This window comes from Crocodylus siamensis, chromosome 5, assembly GCF_052110815.1.
Source record: "Crocodylus siamensis isolate JL-2025a chromosome 5, ASM5211081v1, whole genome shotgun sequence".
NCBI classification, from domain to species: Eukaryota; Metazoa; Chordata; order Crocodylia; family Crocodylidae; genus Crocodylus; species Crocodylus siamensis.
In genome coordinates, this window is record NC_143399.1 from 49,198,793 (window position 1) to 49,226,560 (window position 27,768).

General features: G+C 44.5%; 1 protein-coding gene across 9 annotated transcripts in view; it reads right to left on the reverse strand.

The window, feature by feature from the left end:
* Positions 1-1,039: 1,039 nt before the first annotated feature.
* Positions 1,040-27,768, reverse strand: part of SEC16B (SEC16 homolog B, endoplasmic reticulum export factor) — an 86,218-nt gene continuing 59,489 nt past the window's right edge. For 6 of the 9 annotated variants that reach the window (XM_090047266.1, XM_090047267.1, XM_090047264.1 and 3 more), the window contains 11 exons: positions 25,400-25,540; positions 22,017-22,130; positions 20,669-20,738; positions 10,529-10,816; positions 8,626-8,693; positions 7,600-7,749; positions 6,911-7,021; positions 4,572-4,677; positions 4,373-4,446; positions 3,776-3,871; positions 1,040-2,737 (listed from right to left, as the gene is read on the reverse strand). In XM_090047266.1, the coding sequence (XP_089903392.1) occupies positions 2,663-2,737; positions 3,776-3,871; positions 4,373-4,446; positions 4,572-4,677; positions 6,911-7,021; positions 7,600-7,749; positions 8,626-8,693; positions 10,529-10,816; positions 20,669-20,738; positions 22,017-22,130; positions 25,400-25,540 (1,293 nt within the window). In that variant the 3' untranslated portion in view covers positions 1,040-2,662. Of the gene's footprint in view, positions 2,738-3,775; positions 3,872-4,372; positions 4,447-4,571; positions 4,712-6,910; positions 7,022-7,599; positions 7,750-8,625; positions 8,694-10,528; positions 10,817-20,668; positions 20,739-22,016; positions 22,131-25,399; positions 25,541-27,768 lie in introns of those variants that run through there. The other 3 variants (XM_090047270.1, XM_090047272.1, XR_016442328.1) reach the window with 3 other exon arrangements.

Below are 27,768 nucleotides of genomic sequence, written 5' to 3' on the forward strand. Positions count from 1 at the left end.
TCTTCGCTTAGCAGATTCTTTAAAACTCATTTACAATGGGGTTTCTAGCATCCTTGTTCAAGATCCTTGGTACTAGAAACTGTCCAAGGCCAGATATTACCTTAGCTGGACCTCTACCCTCCTTCACTTTGGGCTTTGCTCTTTCTAAAATAGTTTTATTAGAAAAGGACTTAATCACTTCCTGCCATCCTTAACCCATGCACTAGTCCACACCAGCTGGAGCCCTTGCCATACATAATTATAGCTGCGCAGTGAAAAACTGTCAAGGAGAGTCATGATCAAGGGTACTAGAAAAAGAGAACCCTTTTTATAATGGCTGTGCATGTAGTCATTAGGCCAGCTGCTATACTAACTTACACAAAGACAAGGTCTCCATGCTAACAAGCATAATCTGAGATACCGATCCTACAAGACTTATCTACTTGCATAATAATTAAGCCCAAGTTGCTTCACTGATGGTAATAGAGTGATTCACATGATTACAGGTAAGGGTAGGTGTAAGTGCAGGATAAAGAACAACTGCATATCCATTTTTTATCATTTGTGTGTCTGAAGGAGGAAGAGTAGTTGCATAATTCGACATTTTTGGCATAATTACTCAGGTCTATCCTTACATCCCTCTGCATCCCCTTCCCTCAGTCATGACACACAGTTTCAAAAACCATGTAATCACCCTCACTGGCAGAGTATCTCTTAGCAGGCACAAAGTGTTCCATCTGCCTGCCTTTCCCAATGTACAATTTGTAATGAGATGCCCTTATAATGAAATATCTCATAATAATACCCCCAAGATATTAGTGTCACATTTCATAAACTGCGGGACCTTCAGACTCCCACTGTTAAGTAATGTATCATTATTGTTATTTACATAAGTACCAGTGTAGTTTCTAATTTGTAAATTGCAAACATCATCCAAATGCACAGGTCCAGAACCTCCGTATAAAGAGAAAAAGACAGATTACTGGGTATATAAATAGAGATTGGACCAACTTTATCATGGGGGATAATTGGACAGAAGTCAATGGAGTTTCACCAAGGGTGAATTTGGACCACAGTATTTTTATTCTTTAAAGCAGGTTTCCATGACAACCAGCCACTTAATTCAGATACATTCCATACAAACATTAATATCAGGGCTCATTGCCTAGATTGCTTACATCAAGAACTATGTAAATAATGGATATTTTGGTTTCCTGGCAGTTCTGAAAAATGATTTTAAATTTTTTCTTGCTGGTCAAGCTGAAAAAAAAATTTTAATGGCTCAAAAAAAAATCGTTTGAGGACAAATGAAGCATTTTGATTTTCAGCTTTATTTCGATTTTTCCTTTTTTATATATATATAAAAATATGAAAGAAGTTTCAAACAGAAAGTAATTCTGAATCAGAAACCTGAAATGTTTTAGGGTTGAAACAAAACATATTTATTTTATTGTTCCTGTTTTATTGAAGAATCCAGTGCCACAAATTCACTGAATTTGTGAAACAGCTTGGTATCACTCAATGCACATTTTTTGGCCAAAGTAAAGATTTAGACAAAAACCTTCACCCAGCTGAATTCAAATCCTTCCATATGGATTAGGGAAGAAAGGGCCAAACTGATGCCATATCTTTGACTTAGATTGAGCTTGCCTAGCAGGCAGACAGGCAAGTTGGCAGGGCTGAAAAACATTGGAATTTATTTCAAAAACATTTAATACAAATACAGCATGTATGTCACTAGAGAGACAAGACAGATATGTCCTTTACCATCAGAAATCATACACCAATTTGAAGGCGTGACATCTTTGGATTCCCCGAAGTCACCACTGAATAGTTACAACGATGAGTATTTTGTGGGAGAGGGAAGAACTCCCAGTGTCCATAGGCTTTATTGTTACGTCCAGTGTCACTCTGGTCAGGAAAGACAAGCTGCTTTTTTAAAGACAAACAACCCTTCTTGTCCAGTTGACCCAGGGAGGCATTTGAATGCCACGGGCTACTTCTACCAGAGGCTGCCTGTATTGACCACACACTTCCAGTTTCTACCACTCTGGGAGCAAGTGTGTAACCTGCACTTTGATGTCCTGCATGGCAGCTACAGAATGGCCATGCAGTCGTTCATGTCATTATTGCAATTACATATGCAACGGAAACTGGACACTGAAGCAACTGAGTTACGTTACTTGTGTCCAGCCGCCTGCCACCACAGGATTGTTCCCAGAAGTACAGATACCAGTGCATTGACCACTGAATACCAGTAAATGAGGCTCCATCACACCTCTTGGAGAGGATCCCCCACTGTTGGAGATGTCACTGTTAGGCCGCTGCTCCTGAAATCCAGCCTGAATTTTCGTTTGTTAAGTATTATTATTCCACAGTGAGTGCTTGTGTTTTGCAGCTGGGAGAATCTTTGTACATCCTCTCTCCATGACTCTCAACCTGGGCGATCACAACTAAAATGATGGATGCTCAGTCTCAGAAAGAAGAGAATCTAACCCCACCCTGCCCCCACAAGCTGATGCCATCTGCAAGGAGAAGCCTGTTCACTGGAAATACTTTTACAAAGCCCAAAGGAAGGAGCACAAGACCAGGGAGCTAAGTACAAATGTTTCTATCCCCATGGCAAGGCCACTTATGTCCTCTGCTGCATCAGAGGCTTTGGAGACAGCCCAAGGCTCACCCGTCACGGTAGGGTTGGGTAACGTCGCTGTGAAAGCCGCTTTGGTTGGCTCAGTCCAGGGGATACAGCATTGAAGAGCTGGAAAGGACAGAAATATCCTGAGTGAGACAATAGTGTGGCTGACTGACAATGGATGGCACATACAGTATTTTGGTAGGTAAACGAAAAGCCTTCTGCTCAGTGAGTCAGAAGCAGTTTGAAAACAGCCCAGTTCTATTTGCTTGATTGCATTGCTCTTGAATATGATGGATGGGCAGCACTGACTGAGGGCAGGTGCAGGGCAGACAAGGGCCCTGCTTGCTTTTCCCATAGAGCTCTGCCAGTGCAAATCAACCCCAGCCTGCAAAAACCTGTTATTCCAAAAACAGACCCACATCCAGGTCCTCACCTGCCCACCCCAGCATTCTTCATGCCCCTTGGGCCTTTAAGGACCTTTAACTGAGTTCTTTATACACCCTCAGCTATTCCAGGACTAGGCTGGTATGATTACACCACCATGTCCCCAGCACTCACAGGGAAAGACCACACTCCAGCCATTCTCACTTGTACGAGCCAGACCCAAAGTGTGACAGTGGAACTTCTTTGGGTATGTCCCCCTGACCCATCTCCCAGCTCTTTCAGAAAGCAGTGTAGATCTATCCAGTGCCTCAGGCAATTAGAGGGTCAATATTCTGAACCTGCTACATCTCCACCCTCCTGCAGCAGGCAGGAAGGCATGGCTGATGCACCTGTCTTCAGCAAGCAAATGGTCCCTGACTCTAATGTGCATCAAAACGGAAGCTGAACAGAGAACTAAGGGGCCACAGCCAGCTTCCTATGCTCTGCAGCACCTGGTGGGTTTCAGCTGTGGCACAGAAGCTGGCTGTCTGCCTGCTACCAAGACTAAAATGTTCTCTTTCCACCATGCCCAGAGTAGCTGCCTCCAGGACTCTGCTGGGAAGGAGATAAACATATAGGGCATCTATGCCCTTCCCTTGAGGGACTTAAGGTGTGACTTACCCTCAAAAGGATCCCAACCAACTAATACTAATGTTAATCCTAATCCTAGGAGTCCCTGTGTGGTGGTACCAGTCCCAGATTCCCATTCTTGTGATAGAAAAAAAGAAACATCCATACCTGAGGAACATGAGCTGGATTGAACAGTGGGACTGGGCCTTCTCTTGGAGGAGGAAGAAGACTACCTGGGCCAGACAAGGGGTCATGTGAATCATTCTGAAACAGAACACAGATAGAAACTAAACAGGTGGCACGTGCTTTGGTGAGTATAGAAGTCAAAGGAGCTTCCTTGGTTAACAGGTTCAGGCACTGGCAATTGCAGGAAGAAGCTGCTCAAGCCAGTTAGCTCCCCACTGCAGCAAACCACAAGAAAGGTACTGTCTAATCTACTTCTTCCTTGTTTACTCCCCCTCTCCAAGAACTCATAGAATCAGAGAATTATAAGGTTGAAAGGGATCTTGGGGAGCATTTGGTCCAACTCCCTACACAAATACAGAAATACTTTTCCTAGATCATCCCTGACCAATACTTATCCAGCCTCTTCTTGAGCACTTCCAATGAAGGAGATTCCACAACTTCCCTGGGAAGTCTATTCCTCAGCCTCACTGTTCTAACAGTAAAGAAGTGTTTCCTTCCCACCAAAACAATAGACAGAAGGACCAACATAGAAAAAAACAGTAATGTATCCACACACAGAGCCCACCCTTCTCTCCTCACCTGGCCTCCAACTTCAGGAAAGCCTGCCATTTTTCTGCCATCGGGGCCCGTTGTGGCTGTTGGTTCATTTTTAACTGCAGAAATGAGGACAATTATAAACTTTTCAGCCATTCTGCGTTTGTGTGACCAAAACATCCTTAAAAACAAAAGTATCCACTTCCAAGAGGCAGCCAGGGGCTGTGGCTTCAGCTATGTTTACCTGAGCTTCTGGAGACAGGTGCAGAACCACTAGCAGGAGCATGCAATGAAGGGCTTTTTCCAGCAGTGGGAGTAGCACACAGTGGTGAGGATGGCGAAGTCTGCTCCTGAGGAAGCACATGCCAATTTAAGAGGAAGAAACTGCATGAAGAGAAGGAAACTGCATCTAGTCCTGAGTTCAGGCCATGGACAGTGCAGATTCATGGTGCTCTGCTTTCATATATCCCAGAACACCCCAACAGGGATTAAAGGCTCATGATATATTTAGTAACCTATGACACAGGATATTCAGATCCAAAGACAGGCAACTGCTGGGTGCTACTGAGCAACAATTTAGCAGCTGTAATGAGATAGGTTAACCCCAACTGCTAGCAACTCTTGAATGTTGTATTGAGCCACATCATCTACCCTGCAATCCTTGCAGATCTCCCAAGCAAAGCAGGAAAAGCCCACAAGAGGCTGAGGCCACTCCAGGAAGTAGTGGAGGTAAGTCAATGGTTAGTGCTCATCCCTTGGCATTCATACTGAACAAGTATCCCAGTGTGATGCTGAGGGGTGCTATACAACAGGAGCTGCTGCCCATTGCCTGACACATAGCATTGTATTCTTGGTTTCTTGTGGTTACTTAAAAAGTGGCCACAATTTGCATAGTGAGAAGGAGCAACACCTCCTGCATCCTGCATCAAGGCCTAAGCCAGTCCCTATTAGTTTTTAGGATAGGACTTTAATGGAGAGGTAGATCCCTGCACCTCTGCCTACTCAGAGGTTTCCTGAATTTGTGTCAAGAGCTGGGTGTTGGCCACTGTCAGATCTAGGTTCATATACATATATATATACACATATATATATATACACACACACATCCCCAGGGGAGGGTGTGGTTAGGAGTGCATACTGCCTGCCTCCTGTTTCTCCTGCAATTCCAATTAGGGATGTTATCCTTCACTTCAGCCCCCGAAAACTGTCCAAGCGTTGCTGTTTGCTGCTAACAGCTGCTGCTTTCCACTTCAGCAGAGGGCAAGTAATCCCCACAGAACATCCAGGGGGCTTTGAGAGCCTTCTGCATGAAAGTTGCTTTATAAATATATAATTATTATTCATAAGAATTGCTTCCAGACTGAGACTTCAAGCTCACAGGTTCTACCCTACTTATATCTGTATATCCCTGTATACAGCATCATGTAATAAACAGACTGACAAACTGGGAACAGCTGAGAGGATGTGAGAAGGAGAAGGAGATATTGAGATGATGGATGAGGATGAAGACAGTGTCAGTTCTATCAACTCTCCTCACTTAACCCTCCTCTGGTCAGGCCTGGACTATCTGTCCACTGTGGTTTCTCCAGACATTGTAATTCTCCTTCCGTATATGATTCCTTGCCATCACCTAACTTGCATGCCCCATTACCACAGAGAACATCAAAGGTCTGTCTCTGTCTAGCAATGATTCCTGTGCTATTCAGTCTTGGCATAGGAAGGGATTAGCCTGAACAGCATGGTGGTGAGACAGATCATACCAGGATGAGGCAGAAATTTGCAAAAGGGAACATAGTTATGAAAATGAGAGTCCAGGTAAGTAATAAGGGACCACAGGATAGGTAGTCATGCAGCCTTTGTGCAAATTTTGCACACCCACACATGCATACAGACCTCTGCCAATGCACCTCAGCTCTGACCCACAGCCCCCAAACTAGCAATTCCAGTCGTACAATCCCAGACACAACTCTGACCATGCCCCCCAAACCTGACCTGCAGCACACCCCCCTGCATTCCCAGTGATGAGTAGCCACCCACAGATCTATCAGTACTGTGCTCCTCACTTCTGACCTGCTACTGCAATACTGGGACTTCCCACAGGGTTATGTCAAGATATCTCCGTTGCTCTGGAGCAGTGGTTCTCAAACTTTTTAGACTCAAGACACTCTTATTAGTGTCATGGCACTGCTCATTAGACTCAAGACAACTCTTTAGAAATGGCAGCTCCTAGTTTTCACTTGTTTTTTGACTACAGAAAAACAATAGAGCCATCCTACCATTGCAAAGACCTCAAAAAGATCACAGCAGGTCAGAATGTTTTTAACATTATGGATTCCTATTTGAAATCTCTGGGTTTGTCTTATGCATCTCGTTTGCACACTTAACAATGCTAACATTGCATGGCACTCCCATGGCACCCGTGAAAGCCTCTTAAGGTACCGCAGGGTGCTGCAGCACACTGGTTGAGAATCACTGCTCTAGAGGATCAAGGTAATGGGAGGAAGTCCCTTCTTGTGACTGAGCATGAGAGAGGAGACCATGTGCAGTTTCTGTAACAGAAAAGTGTCCTTTTTATCTTGTTACCTGGAACCCCAGTGCAGTGGAGTCTGGGGCAGTTTCAGATTGATCTCTGGAAGAAGCCACGTCCTTGCTGGGCTTGGATCGAAACCAGCTGAACCAGCCAAAGCCCGAGTCCTGGGAAACACAGACTTTTATCCTCAATGGAGTAATTTATTAATGGTGATAAATTAAAAATGCAACAGCCTGAAAATTCAAAGGCAGGGACTGGAGAATGAAGGAACTGTGGAACCCAGCCTCACTGGGCCCACATCCCACAGCTTTCTGAGAAGAAAGAAAGGATTCGTGAAAACTCAGCTTCTTCCCGCTGCTGGGAAAGGAAAGAAATCAATCCCTAAAACTCTGTATGGGCATAAAGGAGAGCAGAAAGGCTGAGAAGCCCCTACTTCCTGACAAGTCATTGAGAAGAGAACAGGGGTTTGACACAGTTTTTAGGGACAGCAGTGACAGAGAGGAAGCCAGGCTGCCCAAGTGCACTGACTATAGCTCTCCCAGCCATACAGCCACTTAAGACCTGCTGATGCCTCCCAGTAAAAGGACACATGGGGCCTGACTCATCTCTCCCTCCCCCAGTGGGATATATCAGGACAGACCCAGTAGAAGCCGGTGGAGTCCCTCTGCTGTGAGGGAGGAATCAGGCCTGCAGCCTGGGTTTGGAGACAGCACAGGATTCAACCCAGGTATGACTCAATCACCTTTGTCTCCTCTTGCTTTGCAGCCTCTGTCGAGGACTGCTCTTTGGTGGCTCCCTCACCCCCTTGCCCTGGGAGTTGGTGGGCATCATCCTCCACAGAGACAGTCGAGCACTCTGAGACAGTTCGGATTCTTGCATGCGACATGCTCTGCTGTCAGAGATAAAAAGCACAGATGTCATAAGGGAGAGAAAAGGGAAGTAGTACTGCTTTTGGATCAGCCATTCCAAGAGGCAGCAACCATCTTCCCAGCAAGAGCCAAGCTCCTCAGGGCCCCTTTTCTTTCAGGCCCTCCAAAATATGTTTGAGTCCCAGATTCTCTCTTGTGCTAGAGAGATCTCAGGGAATGGGAGAGGGGGCTCATCAGAAAGACTGATTCTTGTGGGGTGCCAGCACCAGTCCCAGTCCATCAACACAGATTTAGAGCACATCCCACCTCAGCATGCAACACAAGCCTTTGGAAACCAGCCAGTTCCTCAGCAGTTACTGTCTCATTTCCACATGGTTCAAGTGGTATCAAGAACAAGGGAAGGCTTCTGGACACAGAGAGACTGGGTTTACACCACATGGGAGGAATCAGTCGCAACCCAGTGTACCTCTACACTGCTGAAACCTTCCCATTCTGCAGCCTGTGCTCCTTCCTCAAGTGCCAGGCTAAGAAGCAGCTGAGGGAAGAAAGTCAAGTTGGGAGTCAAAGCTGGGTTCAGGGAAGAGCCAAACAGTCCACGAACAACAGCAGTGAAAGGTAGTAGGCAGCACAGGTCGGTCACACCATAGGATGGAGAGCTCTCCTGTGGTCACTGGACAGCTAGGGTAGGGCGGTACTACATTTGGCTAGAAGGAGAGAGATGGGGGCAGAGGGGTGGAGGTGCTGTGCCCAGTCTCCTACTCTTCTTGAGTGAGAGGGTAGTGACTGGGTTTCAGGGAAGTTGTCCATATGAAGAGAAGAAATCACCCAGGCTCTGTACAGGGCTTTACTAAAGGGTCCATTTGGCTGCCCTCCTCCCTCCCCACCCACCAACTTTTTACCTGCTCTTCTGTAATGTTCTTCTGAACATCAAAGGGCAGAGACTGTCCTTGTGGCTCCAATGCACCCACTAAGAGCAGAGAGAAAAACATTCAAGATTCATCCCCGGAGAGCATACTCTTCAGGGAAAACCTTTTCTCATGTATAGAGGCATTTAAATTCTACTATCACTGTATAATCTAGGAATCTGTTCAGGTGGCCTATTAACTGCATGATGCTTCTATTTGCATTATGGGCCAGATCAATTTAGGCACACGCAAGTACTTTCTGTAAGAATCCAGGCATACAAACAGAGTCCATTTCAGCTCCCAAGACACAACTGGGGCATATTCCAGCTAGACATAGAAAGCTGCTGCTTCTCCTCTCCTATTCTGACAGCTTGAATAAGGAGAAGGATCTGTTCCCTCCTCCAGTGCAAGTAAGGTAGAAAGCAGGAGTCCTGCACTGGTGAACAGGGGTTACACTCTGCTGTTTTTATACCTCTACAGCCCCAGGGTGAATGGCTAAACATCTGTTTCTCTTAACCCCAAGAATTCAGCCCTAACACTCTTTGAATTTCCATCAAGGAGGAAGTAAACTCTCTCACCTCCAGCAATGAAGGCAATGAGGAGGTACAGGTGATCCTGAGGGAAAGATATTGCCCATACTGTTTAACCATGACCTGTTCTTTTCATCCACTTCACATCATAGAAGTGGAGTCACTTCATAGATTCATAGCTGGTAAAGCCAGAAGAGACCACTGGGTCCAGCCCCCCACACCAAGCAGGAAAGACAACTGGAGGTCAGTGACCCCAGCAAGGTGACTGTCTAGTCTCCTATTGAAGATTTCCAGGGTAGGCAATTGCACCATCTCCAGAGGGAGCTTATTCCACAGTCTGGACACCATGACTGTGAAGAAGTTTTTCCTGATGTTGAGCCTGAATTGATCTTCCAGGAGTTTGTGGCCCTTACTCCAAGTTTTCCCCTCAGGTGCCCTGATGAACAGTTGCTCAGCAAGCCCTTGATATACTCCCTCAGTGTAGCAGTCAGCTGCTACCAGGTCCCCCCTCATCCTTCTTTTCTTCAGGCTGAAGAGCCCCAGATCCCGCAGCCTTTCCTTGCCTTTTAAGACTCTGATCATATGGGTGGCTCTTCTTTGGACTCTCTCAAGCTTGTCCACATCCTTGTTAAAGTGTGGTGCCCAGAACTGGACACAGTACTCCAGCTCTGGTCTCACCAGTGCTGAGTAGAGTGGAAGAATCACCTCCTTGGCTTTGCTGGAGATGCATCGATTGGTTCATGCCAGAGTATTATTTACCCTACTGGCCACAGCATCACACTGCTGGCTCATATTCATACTGTGGTCTATTATTCACCTCTCTCCTCTCCCTTAGTATTATATACCAGGTCCTGCAAAAATTAGAACTAAGGTATTAGGACTTATCAACCCACCTTGATAAGACACAGTCTAGAAATGGCAAACCCAGGGGAACCTATTCAGAAATTGCCAGATTAACATGTTGCCAGAGTATGGATTACAAGAAAACAAAATCAATCCCCTGGGAGTTCAATGTCATCAATGAACACTGAGAATTCACACAGATAAAAGTAGCAAGCCCCCAGGAGAAAAGAAACATAGAAATCCCCATGGGAAATCTCATGGAAGCAGTTATGTGCTGCTTACAGGAGCTTTTGGAGAGAAACCAGTAAAGGTACTGATCAGACATGCCTCCAGCCCACTTATTCTATGTAGAGAACGTACAGCATGCTTGAACCCCCTAATCCCCAAGTTCAGAGACTGAACATTCCAGATCCATCTTTCAAATGAAGTGAACTGTCATATACTTATCCCATAGATGATTAGTTTCCCATCTCTTCTCCCAAGAACTAGCGCAGATAGTTCTAGCATAGCATAGGTGTGCTTACCTGGTGTCTGGCCCACCTCTGGGGAATGGTCACTTGCAGTTCCTCCTAGAAAGACATCTGCCCCTGGGCTGAATGCTGTTGGATAGCTGTCTTGCCTGGCACCAGATACCACTGATGTTATGACTTGCTCATACCCGTCCACCGCAGAATGCGTGCCAGACTGCAAGGACACATGCTCCTGTAGAACTGGCTCATACTGGCTTGTTCCCTCTGAGTGGTTATTCAGTTGCTGTCTTAGGTCATGCTGGTAACCTTGGATTTGTGTGAACTCATAATGAAGATCTTTATCTGGAAAATCAATCCCAGGAATTGATTCAGGTATTTACAGTTTTATTGAACTATTCAAGCTTATGTTACTTCCTTTATTGTCACTATGCAGAAGCAGGGAGGCTGAGATACATGGCAAGAAGAAACACAAAAAGCAAAGGTGTGGGCAACAAGTGGGTACAAGACAGGTAGAAGGTGGTGGTGAGAGATAGGAAGGAAAATTTTTGAGTATATGTCGCAGGGTGCAGGGATAGCTCAGAATAGAGGTGCCACAGGGGTAGAGAAACTGAAGTAACCAAGAGAGACAACAGGAGTCTTCAGAAGTTCAGAGAGCCCTACGGCTTCCTGCTCTCTGCCCCTCCTACTTACTTACACAGAAGGAATAACAATCACTGACAGCTCTGTAGCTTTTTACATGTATCTATTAAAACTGCAGGCCTCACCCTTGCTCTATGAGTATGCTGAGCAGATCAGTAATAGAAGACATCACCAGCAAGCCACTGACTCAGTAGAACCCAGACCAGAGATAGATAGGATCTCCCTTGTGGGGCTTCAGGCTCCTCTCCAACAGTGGAAGTACAAGTAGCTCCCACATAAGCTCATACTGCTTGTTCTATGCTATTATATTCAAGCTTGGATATTACCTTTATCAGTATTGTACCTGTGCAGTTTCCATGGATGCACTGAGTAACGTGACTAACATGTTTGTTCTCTCATTCACTTCCCAGAAAGAAAAGCACGTGCAATAAAATGTCTTGTTTTAGTAGGGTTTGTTTGTTGTTGTTATCTTAAAGGAGTTCGGGAGGCAGTTTTTTTTGTAGTTTTGTTTCTTAATGAACATGCATGTTGCTCTGTATCTATGTTAGTGAAAGGAAGATAAAAAAAAAAGCAGTTTTCACTCACAGCAGGTGGTGGCAGGACCTATAACAGTCCTTGGTTCTTGGGGGAGTTCATCCCACCATCTTGGATCAAGAAACTACCTTCTCTTTCATGGAGCTTCTTACTGTAGGGAGTTCTATTCTGTCAAGAAGCACAGCTGATGACAACGATCTCCATCCAAGAGCTTCAGGTGGTCTTTTACATACCCTAATCTCAAACCATGGAGAATATGAAGAAAAGGTGACCAGGAGAGCCAGCAAATAAAAAACAGTAAACAATGGAGTTTGCATAGGACTTGCCCTTAGTGAGAAAACTGTAAGCCTTTGTTCCTCTAGAGAAAATTAATTTGTTTGCCGGTCTATCCATTGCTTGGTGGCATTTTGTGGTTTAAGGAGTCTGGAAAGATGTGGGCAGTGGGTCCCCCAAGGCTCAGTCATTGCTGAGCTGTTCAATATCTTCGCCGGTGGTGTTCAATACCTTCATCAGTGACCTGGATGAGGGCGTGGAAAGCACTCTATCCAAATTCATAGATGACACCAAACTATGGGGTGAAGTAAACACACTGATGGAAAGAAACCAAATCCAGGCAGACCTGGACAGTTTAGAGAAGTGGGCAGAGAACAATAGGATGCAGTTCAACAAGGACAAGTGCAAGGTGCTTCACCTGGGGAGAGGGAATCACCAGCAAACCTATAGGCTGGGGGAGGACCTTCTCAACAGCACAGCAGTGGAAAGAGATCTTGGAGTCGTTGTCAACTCCAAGATAAACATGTAAACATGAGTCATCAATGTGACAAAGGAATCGCACTTTGTCACACATTAGCAGGTACATCACAAACAGGTCCAGGGAGGTGATGCTTCCCCTCTATGCAGCACTGGTCAGGCCACAGCTGGAGTACTGCATCCAATTCTGGGCGCTGCAATTCAAAATGGATGTGGACAACCTTGAGAGGATCCAGAGGAGGGCCACTTGTATGGTTAGAGGCCTGCAGGGAAGGCCCTACGAGAAAAGGCTGAAGGGGGATCTTGTGGCAATATTTAAATTCACCAGGGGTAGGGGCGGGCAGCAGGAAATAGGAGATGCTCCATATTTACCAGGGCACCCCTTGGAATAACCAGGAACAATGGCCATCAGCTGATGGAGAGTAGATTGAAGTTGGACATCAGAAATAATTTCTTCACGGTCAGGGTTGCCAGAATCTTGAACGGGCTTCCCAGGGAGGTGGTGCTCTCCCCTACTTTGGGGGTCTTCAAGAAGAGACTGGACAAGCACCTAGCTGGGGTCACATGACCCCAGCATTTTTCCTGCTACTGGCAAGGGGTCAGACTGCATGATCCATTGAGGTCCCTTCTGACCCTAGCATCTATGAGTCTTTTCTAGGGTTGAGTGTTGCAGGTAGTACATACAGATGCCTCACAGCTGACATGAAGGTAGGTTCTTTGGCACTGATCACTGCTGGCAGATAATTAACTGTTGAATTTAAACAAGAGGCAGTGGAGGGTACTCAAGAACAAAGGAGATAAGTGAGAGGACTGGATGAAGGAGGTAGAGGACGTACCTTATATATGAGTATGTACCTGATGGAAGTCATTTGTGAAAGAAGAGTCACCTGATAGAGTTTGGAAAAGAAAAGACCTGAGGCCTGGAGATCGTAGTGAAACTTAGACAAAGAATTGAACACATGATATAGAAGAGAAGAGGACAGATGGTATGGACAGCTCAAGATCTGCCACTCTAGATACCCAAACAAGAGGACCCAGAGGGCAGACTGCTAGATAAGGACGATCCATGAAAGTTCATTACCTCAAGGATAAGGCAGCGGAGGAGACACACTGTGGGGAAAAAAGGCCTAAGGAACTGGTTGGCTGAAATGGAGAATAAACAGAAGAAACATGTAATTTACATGAGATGTGATGGCAAGAAGTAAGAGAAGGGCACGTAGCATCACAAGACAAGAAGAGATAAACGAGATAGCCAGCAACTGGAGTCCAAGGAGGAGAAAAGACAAAATACAGGAGACAGTGACAGAGAAAAGAAGCAGTTGGGAGTGGGGATCTGCAAACAGAAGGAAGAATGGAAGGGAAAGGACCCAGGATTCAATGCCAGGGATGGGCAGATCTGTATGCTTAAGGACTCCTCATTAAGAAGACTCAATAGTCCTGTCACCAGAGGGATCCAGAGACCACAAAGAAGTGACATTGGTCAGGAACAAAGATGCAATATATGGACCTGAAAATGATAAGGATCCTGTTGGGCATGGCTTAAGATCCACTGTTCATCCTTCTCATCACAACATACAACGTGGCTGAATTCCAGCAGGGATTCAGCAAAGGAGAGGTGCACCAGGCTGGGCAAGACGCTCAAAGAGGAGAGGTTGAGGTGACATCTAGTGGAATTCTTCAGCTCCCCAGAGAAGAAGGAAAGAACGACGATCAGCAGATGGCCCAAAGGTTGGAGCTCTAAGGCAGTGGTCTCCAAAGTGGGGTGCGTGCACCCCAGGTGGTGTGCAAGATGATCCATTGGGGTGCGGGAAGAAAATATTAGAACATCTATTTATATTTATATAAATATACATATATTGGGGGGGTGTGCTCAAACATTTTTTACTGATAAGGGTATGCGAATATAAATATACATATATTTGGGGTGCGTGCTCAAAAATTTTTTACTGATAGGGGTGCACGATCAAAAAAGTTTGGAGACCACTGCTCTAAGGAATGTTTTGGTATGCTCAACCACTAAGAGCTATTGCTAGAAAGGGGACTTTTCTCAATGGATGGGCTTCATCTGAATAAATGAGGAACACACCTTCTGGGATTAAGGGTGACATAAATGAGAAGAAGAGCTTTAAATTAAGACATACAAGTACTTTGTACCTGTGAAGACACAATATAAAATGTGCTAACACTTATTCCTCAGAACAATGCTGTGTATATCTGAATCAACTGTGGGTCATTCAAATTAATTGTGCATCATTCCAGCAGCAGGTCTCCTGGACTGTGTGTGCTCTTCTTCACCACCTACTAGCAGAGGGCCAGCAAATACAGCTTGGAAGAGCAATGTGTGTAAATGGCTGAGCCACTTGTGTTTTGCTCTGCATTAAAAAAGATAATCAGGACTGCCTCCAGTGAGATATCTGTTTATGGCCACAGGTAACAGAGTCATAGAAAAAAAACTGCCTATTGTGGCTGGGAATTTGTGGGGGCAGAGGAAAGGGATCAGCACAGAACAACTGAAATGTTTGTACATGAGGAGTATCACCAACAAAATGGAGAAAATTAAACTGCTGGTGTAGGAACCGACATTGTACATTACAAGTGACAACAAAAATAGGGTGGAATAGCAATCATGACTGGGACACAGGTATTAAAAGGTATGTGCCGTCTGGAAAAGACAGAAATACTTGTAAATGTGCTGGAGATAGCAGTAAACATTAATGATGTGATAGACTGTAAAGAAATAAGAAAAGATAGCATGGGTAAAACAGACTCTCTTGAGGTCAAAATCAATTTGGGGAAATAAGGTAAAGGAAGCTCTACTAGGGTAATACTAGAAGTCTGCTATAGATCCTCAGGGTCAGATTAGAATATGGATAGAGACCTTTGTAATGTTGTTAGAGAGAGAGAAATACCACTGGGCACTGTATCATTATGGGAAACATTAACTTTCCAGATACAGATTGCAGAAAAATGTCATTAGCAATAGTAGGACCTAGTCATTTCTGGATATGATAGCTGACAGATTTCTTTATGAACTAGTCACTGAACCAAAAAGGTGATGTTATTTTAAAGTTGTTTTTGACAGGCAATGAGGATATTATAGAAGAACTGATAGTAGAAAAATAACCTTGGCTTGAGTAAGCATATGCTGATTTGGTTAAAATTAAATTAAAAGAAGTAGGTCTATAATTGAGGTTCTCAATTTCAAAAGGGCATCTTGATGAACTAAGGAAACTACCTAGCGAAGTCAGCTGAACTGAGAAGTTCATGGACATGAATATGGAGAGAGCTTAGACTTTCTATAAGTCAAAGGTTCTTACACCATCAGAAAACTGTACAGTACTGTAAGTGAGAGCTAAAAATTGTAAGGAAGGGTTCCAGACCTAACTGAATGAATATTCACCTCAGGAAGTATAATAGAAGCAAGCAGAAAGCCTACAAATAATGGAAAAGGGTCTGGTCAGCAGAGGCTTAAGGGTCAGATAATGTAGAGATAAAGCAAGAACTGCTAAAACACCAGCTGGGTTGGACTTAACAAACAAAATTAAAACAAACAGAAAATGGTTCTTCAGCCATGTAAATAAAAAGAGAACTAGGACGGGCTGAAGTAGGGCTGCTAAGCAGTGGGGATGAGGTAGAGATGGGATAGGGATCCAAAATGCCTCAGTTTTCAGTAAGGACAACACCCCCCCCCCAGTATTACACATTGACAATATTCAGAGACAATAAATTATATTAATCAAAGGACAAAAGCTGGATGATCCAACAGGAATGAGGGCATGGAAATATAAATTGCTACAAATGATAGGGAAGCACAACTCAAAGATGCCAAGATTCAGGGCAGTAAGCCTGCTAAAATGCCCCCAGCTGGCCCTGGTTATCTAATAACTAGGTTATCTGGCCCTGGTACAATAAGACTATAAAATTTCAAACCTAGTAGTTATATTTAAGAAGAGATATAGAAATGATTCAGGCAAGTACAGTTTGACTTCAGTAGTATAGAAGCTTTAGAATAAATCTTGAATGAAAGAATGCTTACAGACATGAAAGTAAATAGAAAATGGCATGAAAATGCAACATGGTTTACCCAAGAAAAAAATCACATCATAGGAACTTGAATCTGATTAGCTTTGAATCTTTGATCAGATTTTCTACATTAAAAAAATCTGTTAGAAATCTGAAGTATCAAGCTAGATGGAGGTTACCTCTGGAGTTCCTCAAGGGACAGTTGAGGGACAAATGTTATTTAATATTTTAATTAGTGGCAATAACAAAAAAGCAGGAATATGCTTAAAGAAATGTGCCAATAACATAAATTTAGGGGGTACTGTCAATACAAAATAAGAATTTCTGCTAAAGGCTAGGAACTCATTAGCTGCAAACAAGAGAGGGGAAAAACCCAGGTGAATGAGTTGATCCCTGGATGACTGTGATAAGACCATAGAAACGGTGAATGTGAGCCTAAGCTGTACTGGGTGAGATCTTTCCAGTAGAGTCAGGGAAATACTGATGCCATTGTATAAGATGCAGTTGACAGCTCATCTGAAATATGGTGTACAATTCTGTTTACACATGTTCAAGAAAGATAAACTGAAACTGGAACAGGTGTGGAGAAGGGCTATTAGGATGATCATGGAATGAAATGTCTATTTTATGATAGGAGACTGAAAGATCTTGGCTTGCCTAGCAAACTAAAGGCTGAGAGGGAATGTAATAGCCTTCTATAAATACATGATGGAGGTAAAAACAAGGAAGCAAGACAAGCTATTTAAAACAAAGAAGAAAAGTGGCACAAGAACAAACAAGTATAAACAGGACATAAGTAGATTTAGCTGGAAAATTAGGTGAAGGTTTCTAACAATAAAAGAAGTGAGATCCTGGAACAGTAGTGGAGACAAAAATGCTAACCAGTTTTAGAATGGAGCTTGATCAGTGTACAAGATTGTATAACATGGTTAACTGTAAGAGGAGAGAACTGGACTTGACCCGGGAAGACCCTTCCAAGAGAGCATTCCTGTGAAGGAAGGGTCAAGACCTTTGAATTCAGTTCAGTAAGTCCTTGGTAACCAGTGTAGGGAACAGAGGAACTGTTTAATGTACTTGCAGTAATCTGTCCAGCTAAGGCCATATGCTGTATTCTGTACCACATGGAGTTTCCTAAACTCTAACAGCTTCATGCTTGGGTATACTCCAATTTGGTATGGTACAGTCAAACAGTAACAGAAGCAGGAATAACAGGGTGGATTGGAGTCACTTAGCAAACTGGCTATTGTTGGCATGTGAGACCATGCTGTTTCACCACTTCTGCTAATGGTTGATGTAGATATTGAAAAGGACCAGAGAGAGAACATATCCTTGTGAGTAAGGGTTTTAAGTTTCAAGATGCAGTTTCCAATTGTCGCCCATTGCAAATCCCCTCCAGGGAGTACTCAGATCTTCTCAGTGCATTACCTGGGGTGCCTGCCACTTCTTTCTGGTAAGACATTGGTACCTCATGGTTACAAGTGTTGAATGCTGCAGAACTGAAGAAAATTCCAGGATGAGGAGTATGAACGTCTCTCCTCTGAATATTGATAGAAGGAGATCATCCATCAGTGCCACTAGAGATGGTTTTTCTGCCACGTGGTGGCCTGAATCCAGAGGGCACTGGGTCTAATATTCTAAGTATTAGTTATGATTGGATGTGATTGTAATTGGCCCTTGGCTGGCTTCTCCGTAAGCTTGTTAGGAATTGGAGGTTTGATACTGGGCAGTAGGAAACATCCCTTCTCTCAATGATGAGCTTATTATTTTGGTTACAACTGCCACTAGTTGGTTATGGCTCTTTCACAGTCCAGTAAGGGCATGGGTCAGATTCACAAGTCTTGGATCCATTACAGTATCTAGAACTTTGTGATAAAAGATTATGATGAATGCTGGGAAAGCAGGCAGGCTCCGGGTCACTGCTGGTCCATAGTTTGCCGGTCTGCAGCCACTTTCAGTCCGCGGTTTGCCAGTTCTCAGCACAAAAAGGTTGGGAACCCCTGCTTTAGTGGACTTTAGGCTTTGTTGGAGTCCCTCTGTCTTCGAGGTCAAACTGGGATCTGCTGTCTGTCTTGTAGTCTGAGAACGAGAAAAAATCTGACCACTGCTTTAACGAGGTAATGGTTTATCCAAGACAGTGGCTGGGTTGTAAATCCTTAAATCTTGACATCCAGGCAACAGATCAGGTCCAGAATGCGACTAGCTGTATGGACTGACCACTGGTCCTAGGGAAGCAAGTAAGGAGCTACATTTTGGGGGTTAGGGGACTTGTAAATATGTGTTGAAATCTCTCAGGATGACAATCCTGGGGCATCATGACCATCATTGTCAAGACATCAGTGATTTCCTTTATGAATCCTCTAGTCCAGAGTCAGCAATCTACATCCTATAGAGCCATTGGGCCCAACCTGTGATGCCACGGGGCTCCAATGGCTTTCAGTGGCAGCCCTCTACACCCACATCACACTGCACTGCAGCCAGGGGGCTAGGAGCTTTGCCAACGTCATATTGTGGCTGGACAGTGGTGAGAAACAGCAGTGGCTGGCTCCTACAGCTGACCTGCCTCAGACCCAGACTGGGTCATTTCAATCCAGCAGTGGAAAATATTACCAACCACTGCTTTAGTCTGTGGTGGTCTTCAAATTAATTTAAGATCAGTCCATCTCTTTGACCCTGCCTTGGGACTGGGGGATGAACTAGATCATGGGTGGATCTAGGCTTTTTGTAAGTGGGGGTGCAAAAGCAGCAACCTGTGCTTGTCTTCCCCCCCACACACATATATACAAGCGCAGCATAAATTAACTTCTTTTTAAGTTTCTTGAGCAGGTAAAAATCTTCCCTCCTTTCCTCCCCCCCATGTTCAGTGGAACATTCCCTCCCCTTCCGCACCTGTCCACTACTGCTACTATCCCCAACTGACCTAGGGCTGGTGGGGTGGGAAGTACTAAAAAACTGTTCCTACCCTGCTCCAGTTGGGCTGCATGTGGAGCTATTCTTGGCTAGAGAGTGGCAGCAGTGCATGGGTTCCCTTCCTTCACACCTGGCAGTGAACACCCAAGAAACCAGGAAGGTTTGTTGATGCTGTCCCTGGCTGAGCCCAGATCTGCATGCAGCCTGGCTGCAGCAGGCAGGAATGCCTCTGGAGTTCCCCCAATGCTCTTTCATCAGGACAGCCAGAGAGAGAAGCAGTGGTAGGCAGGGAAGGGGCGAGAAGGGAAGTGCCACTCAGCATGGAGGGGAAAGAAGGAAGGATTCATACTTGCTTCAGGGATTTAAGAAAAAGTTCCTGGCTCCTGCTTCCAGCATGGTTAACTAAAAGAGGAGTGTGTCTGTGCCCCTGCACCCCCTTGGATCTGCCCCTGGACTAGATGATTTCTTCAGGTCCCTCCCAGCCCTGCTTTCTATGATTCAGTATTTGCTTTGGCTCTGGTTCCTGTTGTCGGATGAATGAATCTGAATGAAGTTGTCTTACCTGGGGCATCACACTTGGATTTGATGTTTGATGAGAAGAGGAGTGCAATGCCACCTGCTTTCTTGTCCTACTGGCTGCCAGCCAGTCCTGTGCTCTGACACCCCCCACGGGCCTCACAAAACATTAGTTCAGGCTATTTAAACAGCATTAACTAGGCACATTTATTTTTGTAGATTCCAGTCTGTGCTGGAGGGATAATGCATCACCTGCAGCAGCTGTCCCCTGATTCCCACCACCCCCTCCCCACACACACACACATTCTAGCCATGCCTTTTTATTCACTAGATTTGTTGGGCACAGAGACAGTTTGTGGAAGGAAGAAAGGCAGGTGAACAACTTGCAGTTTCCTTTCTCCTTGCATTGGCCACCCATAGCAGCTTGTCTGGAGGATGATGATTTTGCTCCCCTCTTCTACCCAACAGCAGAAGGAAGTAGATTAGCCAATGAGTGTCATAAAAAAAGAGGGCTGGGGAGAGAATTCAGTCCATCCACTAGTCTGGGAAAGTGACACAAGGGGGCAAGGAAGCAGTTTGCAGTGTATCCCTGGTAGAACCCCTTGTAAGTGGAATGTTTCCCCACGGGATTCATAGTGTGTATTAATTCTATTTCTTCCACAGAAATAATGGGAAAGGGACAACTGAGATATCCGCCCAGCTGAACAAGTAGGCAACAAAGTCGGGAGTCAGCCTTTTTCAACTGATTCATAATATATATCAATATGGTCCTTGTTTGGAAAGCTTTCTCAGTATATGCACAATGCACCGGTTCACTCTTTTTACCTGATGTTGATCTGTTGACCCTGGAAAAGTCTGGCTGAGTGGATGTCAAATCAGGAAGCTCTCCCTCTACCTGAAATGATTCAAAAGGTGAATGTTACATAAGAAAAGGAAAACCTGGCATGTTGGGAACTGGGAAGACAAGCACTGTCACCATGGTGATAATCATGATAATAGAGCTATCACCAAAGGAAAAGCCATGTGGACCCTGCATGTCACAGCCATGCTCTGAATGGCAATCTCTTCTGTGTTTCCACTCTTCCATTCTCCAGCTGTTTGTCAGATGCCAGTAATATAGTCCAAGTCACTCATAAAGAGGGTGTAGCGACTACATTTACCATGATACTCATACACTCCAATACTACTAATGCATCCCAAGACAAGAAAATGACCAAAGAGTGACTCCTGGGATGCTCTTTACCTATTAAGGGACATAAATAACTCCACTCAACTTAATGGGAATTATCCAGAACCCATGGAACATGAATCAGGCCCGAAACACTATCAACAGCTACTTCTGTTCAGAATACAGCTGTCCGATCTGAGTCTCTTCTCAGAATAGTGTATCTCCATTGACTTTAGGAAGGTAACAGCTGATTTATAGCAGGGAAAGACCACCAAAGTATAACTGCTAGTTCTGTCAGAGTGGACAAGATAAAGAGCCAGAGAATGGAGAAAAAAGACAATGGAGTCAAACATTAAATCTCAAGGGAATATGCTAATGGGAAACGAAGCAGCTCAGAACAGAAAGGGAAGAGAAGTTCTCTAGAGTATATGCACAAGGTAGAGGGCAGAGATCAGAAGAGAGAAATACAAGTCCCCTTGGCACTCTCTTGATGGCATTCAGATGCTAGCACCTGCAATATCCTTATAGAAAAACAAACTGTTTCAGTTGGGACCATCCCAAATTCTCAAGTTCCTGCAGGCAAGACCTGGAGAAGTGCTCATAATCCAGCACAATGCTCATTGCCCCATAGTACTTAGACCTGGGAGCAGCTGCACATTGTAAGTTCCCTTCCACTCCCACCAAGACCTTGAGTATAAGAGGAGAGAGTTCACAATTTCAGCAATCAGTCTGCACCATGCCAAACGTGAATTCCCAAAATAAAAGGGGAAAGAAGAAGTCTTCCCAAACCCAGCTAATAGAAATCCCCTTGACACCTTCACATCTTTGCAAATAATCACCTAAGATCTGGTATGTAGGGGAAGAAAGCATCCACAGATACTTCTGCAGATAGATCACACAGCAACGACTAAGCTTCCAGAATGCAGCCTACTTTACCCATTCCAGAGGACTGCAGTAGACAGAAAACATAGTGGAAAGACCCATTCTGCTTGCCACCATTCTCACCTCCCACTGCTGTCTTTGGGCTCGGAGCTGGACAAGCCAGTCAGGTTCCAGGTCTTGCTCCTCATCAGGTCTCTCCAGGAGCAATGGGTCTGAGAACTTCAGTCGCTCAGCTAGCTGCATATTTTGGGGAAAGAAGGCAGAATGGAACAGGTGTCGTAATTCAGGATCCATAGAACATAGATTGAAAGTCCTAGCAGTTAATAAGCTGCTAGACACACAGGCCAGGAAAAGACTCAGGGAATGCTGCACTTCCTCATAATGATGATATAAAAATAACACTCGACACATACATGGCCGCTGTATTATTTCTAATATGTTACCATCAAGAGGCCCCAATCACAGATCAGGGCATTGTACAAACAAACTTTTCAAAAGAGGATCTTAGAAGCATTTGATAAACACCACTGCTCTGAGGGAGGTAAGTGCTGTTATCCTCATTTTACCCATGGGCAAACCAAAGGCACAGATAAATTAATACAAGTCCCCAAAGCACTAGGAAAAGAACCCAGGCACTGTCCACACAGTAAAGTTACCATGCTCGCATCAGTGCCTCCAGGCATGCTGCAGTAACCAAAAGCATCTGTGCAGCACTGCAGACAGCACTCATTAGCCCTCCTGAAAAAGACAGAGCTAGTTAGCCCATCCCCAGACTCATTAGTCCAGCCATCATGCTGCACAGACATGACCACACAGGTTCTGGTTTAGGGGACAGCCCACTCAGAGCAGCGTAGCATGCTTGAGGGCTCAGCTAGTGGGCATGGGAAATGCATCATATAGACATGGCCCCAGAGTCTCTGACTCCTAGCCCTGTGCTTCAATCCCATGATTATACTTCCTCTTGGATGGGGACAGACAATAATTTGAATAGATAAAACCTGGGACTCTGGAGTCATGTTTCTTCTCCTAGCCCTGACATTGGTTCAATTCATGACCTAATTAGCACATCTCTCTGGACACCCATTAGGCCAGTTATCCTGCTGGGGAAGGGAATCAGATTGGCTGAACAAACTTTGGTCTTGAAAAAAATCAACATTTGCTTCTTGCCACTTTATTATTGTCTAGGTGTTTATGCATTAATTAACATAGAGTGCAAACCCCAAAGAACTTACAGCCAAAAAATGTGAAAAACATAAATCGCCTACAAGCAGGAACAGTTAACAGAAGGATGTGCTAGGAGAGATTACTGGCACATGAACCAATTGAAATGCATTCAAGAAGTGTGTATGTCCAGCTGCAGATCTTGCAAGAAACAGACATACAGTGTGTTCTTTCTAAACCAATGCCAAGGAAGAAGTTATAAGCATGATTGTTCCTAAATGGGGCAAATGTTAACATGCTCTTTGATCCAGTATTAATGAACCAATACCTGGTTGTATATTGTCCATGGCTTCAAAAGAGAGGAAATCTTAATCAAACACTAATGTGTATAATAATTTGTAACACAGTCTAAAACATCAAAGACAACAGAGCAACAATAAATGCATTCATTTTTTTCAGATGAAAGTGTGTTCTCCAAGGAGATGTATAATCCCCAGCAGCACAGTGGAGCTGTTGGAGAGTAAATAGGTATTTTCAACAGGGGATCTAGGTAGACTTTGCAATATAACATAACTCAAAGGTCAGAGCTTTTGGGACAGGTGCCTGTTTCAGGCATGAATTAACTAGGTACCCTTTTTATTTATTTTTTCTCTGTATTCTGGCATTGCAAATAAATGCTTCTTCTGCTTAATCTCAGAAAAATTAGACTGTGATTGTATTTTTGCCTTAGCTCTACTCACCAGAGCTTTTCAAGGAATTATAAATTCAGAGGCAAGTGAATATTACAGCTTGTATATGGGACAAGGGCAGTGCAAAGGCTGTGGAGGAGAGGTACTAACAGGTGCCCTGCTGTTATCTGTATCACATGAGCCTTATCTATAAGCACAAAGGCAAGATGCTCTAACGGACAGTATACAGGGCTAGATTTTAGACCTGGATTGTATTCCTGGTTCTAACTATCTCATTGGGTGACCTTAGGTAAGCCATTCCAATGCTCTGTGCCTCCCCCTCCCATCTTCAAAATGCAGATAACTTCATTTACCTCCTTTTAAAACCAGGTTTTGAAATCCCTGGACAAGTAGCACTCTCTGGGTGTGGACATATATATTTGGAGCCCCTTCAAAAGGGAAACATTTCAAAAGGGCAGCAGCTGGTATGTTCTAATCCCTACGTGTGAACAAGTTGAACATGATTCAAATATAGCAAAACCGCTCCAGCGTGAAACCTGGCTGAAGCAGTATTATAGTTGGAGCAGTTTTGCTATATTTGAATCATTCTCAGCTCATTCACACCTAACAGTTAGAACATACCAGCTGCTCCCCTTTTTCAAACCTACCTCTTTTGAAAGAGTTTCAAATGTATGCATGTCCACACCCTGACAGCGAGGCAGTGGTATTTACTCTTCTGCTTTTGGAGAATGAAGGTTTTGGCTTAGTTTTTTTAACACTCTCCCAAGCATGATCAAATGAGACATTTTTAGTTGAAAACACTCTCATCACTAAAGTAGATGTGAAAATTGCAACATTTTATAAGTACAATAAACACGCTCCAAATCCTGCAGTTATTGGAAGATTATTACTCCTTGTGGAATATTCCTTCTAATGCAAGTCCAACTAGACCTAATATTAAATAGCTAGTAGCTGTCTATGTACATGCTTGTATTCAGTTACCACCCAGAATTTGCAATATCCCAAGCAAATATTATCACAAAATGATTTACTGGAGAGGAAATGCCAAATAACTTTTTATAGATTTTAGCTTTTAAAACCACCACCATATTTAACTTCTAAGAAACTTCAAAATGAAATGTCTTCCTTCTGCAGTTTTGTGTCTCTTCCTATTTGGCAAATGCAGTTTCCATTCCCTCCCTCCTCTTTCTATAAAATTGGCTTTGATATTAAATTTGGCTTTTGCATATTTTTTTCTGCACCACTGATAAGACCAACACAACTCTCATTTAAGGCAGCTGCCACAGCAGAGTCCCCACAGGGAGCAAGAAGGCACAGATCATTGCATTTTGTAGGACCCATGGACACACTGGGTTTATTTTACTTGTCACACTTCAGCAAATAGATGTTTTGGGGGCTGATTTGAGAAGAGTTGAGCCCCTGAGAGCTGCGTGGGCTCACATCTCTGAAAAATCAGGCTACAGGAAGGCAAAGTACATGTCCTACAACATAAACAAAATCAAAGCTAGGGACTACCTGAATGCCTTTTACTGTTAATGGTCTCACTGCAATTTGCGATATCTCCCCAGTAGAGCCACAATTCCACCCATCAGCCAGTCCAGACACACACAATCCTCCATAGCTAAAGCAAAAAAGGAACTGGAGTTAGAGACTCACCTGGATCACCTGTGCTAACAGCACAGGGTGCCTGGTCTGGGGCTGGTCTAGTAGAGCTGTGCCAATCCTTTCACAATAGTATAAGGCCTGGGAAGCAAGACCATAATCCGCCAGGCGTGACGCATAAATGAGTTTATACACCTTGGAAAAGCAAGGAGAAAGATGATTGTCCAGATTGGGGAAGGAGTAGCCAAGGCCCTAGCAAAAGTGAGGGCTCGCTACAGTGCCCTAAACAAAGACCAGCTGAAAGGTACAAGTTTAGTAACTAGGGCCCAGGACTGGGATTCAATACACCTACTCTTTTTGGCTTTGCCAGCCACCAGCTATGTGACTTGAAGGAGATCACTTCAGCTCTCATGCTTCTCTATCCCCGTGCCAGATGTAACCACTCTGGGCAGAGGCTGTTTCTATAAGGCCACTGGCACAATGGGGTTCTGATCTGACTTGGAGTGTCTAGGTGCTGCAGCAAAAGAAAAAACTCAGGACAAGGACAGACAATCACATGCCTTCAGTGTAATTTACTTCAGTTCTGTAAAGAGAGGTATCTTATGCTAGAATTAGGAAGGGATAGATATGCAGCTATTCTGGGTTAGCTGCACACAGTAGGCAATTATTACTGTGTCTTGCCATTTGGGACAAAGGAGCAGCTAACATAGTGTTTTCCTTGTCCCTGGAAATGGTTATGGACAGAAGAAACCTAAGCCTGAGTCACTTACCCTGCTGGGTATCTACCGCTGCTTCTTTCAAGCATAATTCTTTACCAGGATGGGTAAGCCTAGCCTCACTTAGAGATTTGTATCACCTATCTGCTAATTTTTTCCACTTTTGTGGTGCCAGTTAACCAATTTAACCATGTCACTTATCCATGACTTCAGGCTCCCTCTTAGCATCATGCCTTCTCTTAACATTCAGCATTGACACATCAGAGAGAGGCACAAAATAGTGACGCTCCCCAGCTCACAGGTGCAATGGGGCTGCAGGTCACATTCCTCTCTTTTGGGGCAAGCATCCATTTCACATATCCACTGCCTGGCTGGCTCTGTTCACTACAGGCTTTTGGCTAGAAGTGCTGAGAGGCTAGTTTTGAAGTCAGTGCAGAGATGCTCTGACAGATCCATGAGGGAAGATTCAAGCCTGGAACGTTCATTTATCTACCTGATTTGTCTAGCGCCTCAGGCACCAGCAGCTGGGTGCTTATTTACAATGCTAAAAGTACATCAATTACACAGAGCTATTCTAGAAGGGGAAGCCATACAAAAACGGAAGCAGATAAATACATATGGCATAGTGCCCTGAAACTTGCTGAACTCATGCTCTGATGAGCTGTGAAGGGGAGTGAATTACAAAGGCCCTCAATTGAGAAAGCCTTGCTGAGCCCAGGGATGGCCTGACTCCCCCCTCACTCTGCATCTGGGCAGAGAGTGTGGCTGTAACTGTTCTGCTTTGCACTTGCTCCACACCAGTGGAAACGGCGAGATGAGCTAAAAGGCAGTGAAGCAGCTAGCCCTCCAGGTGGATTTCAAGGGCAACATCTAACACAGCACTTGACTGTCAGCGAGAAGGCAGAGGCCTAGAGGACTGGTGGGTTTTGCATTAGAGGGCAATAGTGGCAACATCCTGGATTGCTGTGAAAGAGAGAAAGACCCTGCAGGTCACCGCTGCTCCTTGCTGAGAATCCAGGTGCAGCCAGACAATATGCAGGACTCTCAGGCTATGAATCACCCAGACAAAAAGCAGTAACACACAATCTGCTGACAGTGATGGCACTGCCCGCACCCCTTGCTTTCCCTTGCCAGAGAATGTAGAGAAGGACTGGAAGTGAAGGGCACTGACACTGCCATGTGGTAATGCCAAGTGAGACAAGCAGGGCAAGATCATGAGGCAAAGCTCTGGTTTAAGACTTGGAATAGCAGAAGTACTGGAGACAAGGTAGGAGGTTTGCTGACAGCAACAACACTCAGCAATAACACTGATCCTTGGCATTTCCAGAGTTCCTCCCAACTGCAAAAGGTTTTACACACAATCTCACAGTGACACAGATTAATATTAGCACACCCATGCAGATGCAAAGAATGAGATGCAGACTATGGCAAGTGCCAGATCTGGTCTAGAACCCAGGAATCCACCCCTTTGTTCTAAAAGACTAGATAACATTACCATGACAAGGCAATGCGTCAGTGCCTAGGACTGAGGTACACTGGCAAAGTTAGGGATAGGACTGACAGAACACCAGCACAGAAGGGATGGCACTGGAATGCATTTGCAGTTCTTGGTGGGCAAGCCTACACAGTGCCTTCCTGTACTTTACCGGTACACGCATGCTCCACACCTTCATATGCTCCCAGACTCTCTGCCCAGACTAAGAAGGG